At 44.9% G+C, this 5,295-nt stretch overlaps 1 protein-coding gene across 1 annotated transcript; it reads left to right on the top strand.

Annotated features, from left to right (window-relative positions):
* The first annotated feature begins 350 nt into the window (after positions 1-350).
* Positions 351-5,295, top strand: col10a1a (collagen, type X, alpha 1a). The gene is made up of 3 exons (XM_085143505.1): positions 351-482; positions 834-951; positions 2,813-5,295. Exons 2-3 carry the CDS (start codon positions 849-851, stop codon positions 4,651-4,653), a joined length of 1,944 nt encoding a protein of 647 aa, XP_084999631.1. The 5' UTR covers positions 351-482; positions 834-848; the 3' UTR covers positions 4,654-5,295.

The following is a 5,295-nucleotide window of genomic DNA, read 5'->3' as shown; positions in this document are numbered from 1 at the left end:
TTTTCATATTTAGAAAGAAGTATTTTAACATAAACATGTCCAGAGCAGATTTTAAATGCCTCCTGTAAAATGCCATATGCATGTAACCAAGATGAAAATGAAAGGTGTCCTTGTTGCTCTCGTTGAGATTGTTTTTGTCCATTGCAAAAGTATACTTTTTTTTATTGTTTTATAGTTCAGGAGAAGACAGAAATAAGTGATAATCATGTGTCTGGATATTCAAGACATGGAGGAACCCTGATGTGACATGCCCGCTTTGGGCAGATCTGTCTGCTAATTACAGCCTAGCCGGAGGAGGGAGGTACTTGAGTGGTGGGGGCTTTTTTTTTTTTTTAATGATGCGCAGGGTAGATATGGTATAAATACCCACATCATTGTACTGGAGGGCAGCATATCCTCAGTTGTGCTCCTACCCTAAGGATATACAGCAGCACCAGGAGCTCACTGGTGCTGAGGAGTTTGGTTCTTCTTGTTGGATGCCGGTATGTGAAATTTCCTCTCTATCTCTAGGGGAGTGCTATCAACATCTAGGCTTTGTGTGGGCCTTCAGCCATTCCTGTGACTCGTTGGAGAAAAATAGAGCAACTTCTGCTGCCTTTTACCTTCATTTGTAATACATAAGCCTGAAGTGTGGAAATAGAAAATTGTGCTTTCTGTTCTTATTTGTTGTCTAGTATTGTTTCTGTAAGAAAGATTAAAGCATGTTCTTGTACCAGAAAAGTTTTCAGGCTCTCTAAAATTCACACTAATACAAACACTAAAGCTTGATGGCACTTTTTATACCTTGAAAACAGATGTACTAACTTTCTTCTTCTCCTCCTCCTCCATTGCAGGTTTGACCTTGCAAGATGGACATACGTGTAGCGACCATCCTCCTCCTTGTGGTGGCCTCTGCAGCAGCCCACGGAAAGGGTTACGTAGTGAGGAAGATGATGCCTGTGAAGAGCCATGGTAAGAATACGCATCATTTCGCCCTGTGTTCAATCAGTTTGTGAGCTTCACGAACAGCCTATCAACTTTATGGGAGATCTTCTTCCATAAAGTTGGTCTTATTTGAGCAACACTGTATGGCAGGATTTCCTTACCTTCAGTGAGGGGGATAGCTGTTTTGACCAATAGAGGTACCGTAAGCAGCCAGGCAGATGATAGGCACAGCTGCACTTTACTTTGAAAGCTGAACTCCACCTTGCTCTGGGCCAGTGTTGCTCTCTGATTGGCTACAACAGGTTGCATGCCTCTCCAATCACGCAGTGAGGCCGGAAATTGCAGGTTATTTGCACGAAGCAGAGCTTGTAGGTTTTTGTTTTCCTGTAAATCACCAGATTAAATCTCTCTCTGTAGTTTTTGTAGCATTTCCTGTAGATTTCTATCCATTTGTTCACCCAAAGCGCTAGCTCCGTAGTGTAGTGGTTTAAACATTCCCCAAACAAGCAAAAGATCCCTGGAGGAGATAAAAATCCCGTGAAGAAGGGAATCGAACAGGTGGAGCTTTTCTCTGTGGCGACCCCTTATGTCTAAGTGAGCCGAGTTACTCACATTAGCAACAGTTTTATTACTTTATTTTATTCTATTTTGCGCACATGTTTCACAGGAAGGCACTTTAATTCTGTTTACAATAAAGCTCTGAAATGTTATTCAATCTGGCAGAGTTATTCGCTCTATTTGTTAAGCACACGATTTATTTAATTGTTAACATGAGTTATGTTTTGATTTTCTTTTGATTTGATTTTCTTTTGTTTTTTTTTATTTTGCCAAACACAAAGAGAGAGGTTGTGTGTTTCCCAAACGCAGTGTAAAATGTGAAGTGCACTGCGTTTGGGAAACAAACGAAGTGAAGTGTCGCTTTTGTGTCATCAGCTCATTGCTGTTTCTATTTGAGAAAGTAGCTGTTATGGGGTTATTTTTAGTTTCGCACTGACAATTAAAGTCCAGTCACCCAGCAGTGTGGTTTGTTTGGGTGCGCCTGTTTAACACAAAAGTAGAAACATCTGTTTGGCTTTATCCAAACTAAATCAGAATAAGCCAAGGAGCGTGCCTTTTACACTCAAACCCATTTGACCACATTAAGGCAGCAAATAAAAAAGAGCTCCTCTCTTATTTTGCTTGAGTAGCTCCTAAACAAATCATAAGGCTCTCATTAAAATCTGAAACCTGTACTTTGTATTAAAAATAGCCATTCAGCAGGTTACATGCAGCCATATTTCTTTACATTATGCTTTTTCTGTATTAAAATTAATTATTAGAATAATACTAAACATGCATCTGTTTATAAGGGGTTGTTTCAAAATAAAATATGCATGTAACATCTTATAATATTTGTACATCACTAGGTGAGCTGTATGTGGGCGTATCTCACAAGTCAGACCATTGCTTCATTAGAGTTAAACATGCCCCGCCTTCTGGATCAATTAGTCGATCATGTTTCAGCCATTTTAAAAAATAAAGAACATTATGTAGAGAGGTTTTCTTAAAAGCTAAAATTCAGCTCATATTTGATTGCTGAAAATCATATTGCTTGTGAACGCTGCAAAACTGATGCACACTCAAACACACTAAGTACTGAGAGCTGGCCAGTACATCCATGACCCAGCACTTTTCCCTTGAATGGGATGCAGTCAGATTTACTGAACATCCTAAACAGACCCTAATTAGAAATAAGTGGTTGAATTTTATGCATAGACTTAAGGTATCCTGAACATACACACAGAGATTTCTTTCACTTTGTTACTTTGTGTCCATTTTTGTTTTTTGTTTGTTTGTTTTTTTTGTTTGCTAATGGAACTAATGATGGTTTCTCTTTAACTCTTCACAGTGGTGTCAGTGGCAGGTGAGCCTGGCGCTCCAGGTGAGCCAGGCCCCGAGGGACCTTCTGGCCCTCCTGGCCCACCAGGTGAAAATGGTGTAGGCTATGCTGGACCTCAAGGACCTCCCGGACCCTCTGGATCTCCTGGCCGCTCCATTGCTGGTAAACCTGGATCTCCAGGTGGTCCTGGCAAACCTGGCAGGCCTGGAGACTCTGGTGAGAAGGGAGATACTGGAGCCACTGGCCCTCAAGGACCTAGGGGAGTCCCTGGATCACCAGGAAGCCCTGGACCTGCTGGCCTCTCTGCTACTGGCAAGCCTGGACCATCAGGTCTTCCTGGAGCAATGGGACCTAGAGGAGAGCCTGGTCTGAAAGGACATCCAGGTATCCCTGGACTGCCAGGTTCTAAGGGTGATAGAGGGGTGGGAGCACCTGGACCTCAGGGTGAGACAGGACCAGAAGGGCCTATGGGTCCACCTGGAGCTACAGGTTCATCTGGAGTTGGAAAGCCAGGAAAATCAGGTTCCCCAGGTGAGCCAGGAAAATCAGGTAGCCCAGGTAGCAATGGTGCCCCTGGTCCCATGGGACCTCAGGGACCTAAAGGACACACCGGTGCCCCAGGTGTTGGTATTCCAGGTAAACCAGGTGAGAATGGTGCCCCCGGTCTGCCTGGTCCAAGTGGCCCTAAAGGCAACCAGGGACCTGCTGGAGCCAGTGGTGCCCCTGGAGTGCCTGGATATGGAAAGCCAGGTGCAAATGGAGAGAAAGGAGAAAGGGGAGCTACAGGTAGCACTGGTGCTACAGGCCCAAAGGGTGAGCAAGGTCCAACTGGATATACTGGTGCTACTGGTGCAACTGGCCCAACTGGTCCTACTGGACCTCAGGGTGAAAGAGGTTTCACAGGTGCACCTGGTGCTGTTGGCCCTAAAGGTGACACAGGAGCAACTGGTTCTCAGGGACCTAAGGGAAACAAGGGAGATCAGGGAGCACAGGGTTTCCAAGGTAAGCAGGGTTACCCAGGACCAGCTGGTCCTTCTGGGGCCAGAGGGGAAACTGGACCCACAGGTGAAAAAGGACATGGAGGTGCCCCAGGTACCCCAGGAGCCCCAGGTATCCCAGGCCCTGCTGGACCCAAAGGTCATCCTGGTCGCCCAGGTGAGCAAGGTCCCTCTGGATCAGATGGTGCACCAGGTTCAAGAGGACCTACTGGGCCTCAAGGTCCCGCTGGTGCTCCAGGCCTCAAGGGACACCCAGGTCTCCCTGGTGCTCCTGGCCCCGCTGGTTTGGCTGCTAAGGGTCTCACTGGACCTGAGGGTCCTCCTGGTCAACCTGGTGAGCCCGGCTCTGATGGAGAACCTGGCCCAGCTGGCCCTCCTGGTCCCCCTGGCCCTCCAGGTGAGGTTGTATTTGAGAAGGGCAAGGACATGGGTGTGAGTGAGATTATGGTGAAGTCCCCCATGTCTGCTTTCACTGCAGCTCTGACCACCCCCTACCCTCCTGCTGGCAGCCCCATTAAATTTGACCACATAGTGTATAATGCTGAGAATCACTATGACCCTGAGTCAGGCATTTTCACTTGCCAGGTTCCTGGAGTGTACTTCTTCTCTTATAGCATCCATGTCAATGGAGCTCATGCCCTGGTGGCTCTGTACAAGAATGGCCAGCCTGTTATGTTCACTTATGATGAGTACAACAAGGGTTTCCTTGACCAGATGTCTGGTAGTGCTGTCCTCTTGCTCGATGAGCAGGATACAGTTTACGTCCAGATCCCTGATGATGAGGCCAATGGCGTCTTTGCTGCAGAGAATGTCCACTGCTCTTTCTCTGGGTTCCTCATCGCTTCAACGTGATACGTTGATTCAGTAGTTTCCGAAAGCCAACCAACTAAATTTGCTATTTCTCAAACTAAACTCCCTGTTCGTTTTTCCTCAACCTAACAGACAGGCAGTTCACCATTTTTGAGGAATAGTAGCATCTCGACTTGAAAACTACAAGAAATAGGTGCTTAGAAGAAGGAAAACTAATTTATGAACACAGGTAATCAGGGGTGGGGTAAGCAATCCACAATGTTACCAGTGAGATTTTAATGGAGACAGCATGTGAAATTGAGATGTTAAACTGTGTTGTGTCCTGACTTTTTCTTTTCCATTCTGTTCCTTTTACTGACTTCAACTGGTGACTCTTAATTTAGTGTTTGTCTGCTTTTGTTTGTTTTTATACAACCTTGTTTTTTTTTCTTTCAGTTTTTTGTTTGGGTTACCAATAATCTTATTAAAAGTACCCTAATACTTTTTTCTGTGCAACCTGTTGTACTAAATGTGACTTGAATATATTGTGAAATGGTAATGGTCAAATTGACCGTTATGACGAAATAAGTCACCAAAATGCTGTCATGGAAACACAAACTGTTTTAACGGCAACATCGTTGTATCCCTGGACATACATTGTGTCATGTAAACCATAATGACCAAAATAAATGATGTCTTAATGAA

This window comes from Neolamprologus multifasciatus, chromosome 19, assembly GCF_963576455.1.
Source record: "Neolamprologus multifasciatus chromosome 19, fNeoMul1.2, whole genome shotgun sequence".
In the NCBI taxonomy this organism is placed as follows: domain Eukaryota; kingdom Metazoa; phylum Chordata; class Actinopteri; order Cichliformes; family Cichlidae; genus Neolamprologus; species Neolamprologus multifasciatus.
Note: the sequence above shows the minus strand (reverse complement) of the source record. Positions and strands in the feature narration are given on the sequence as shown.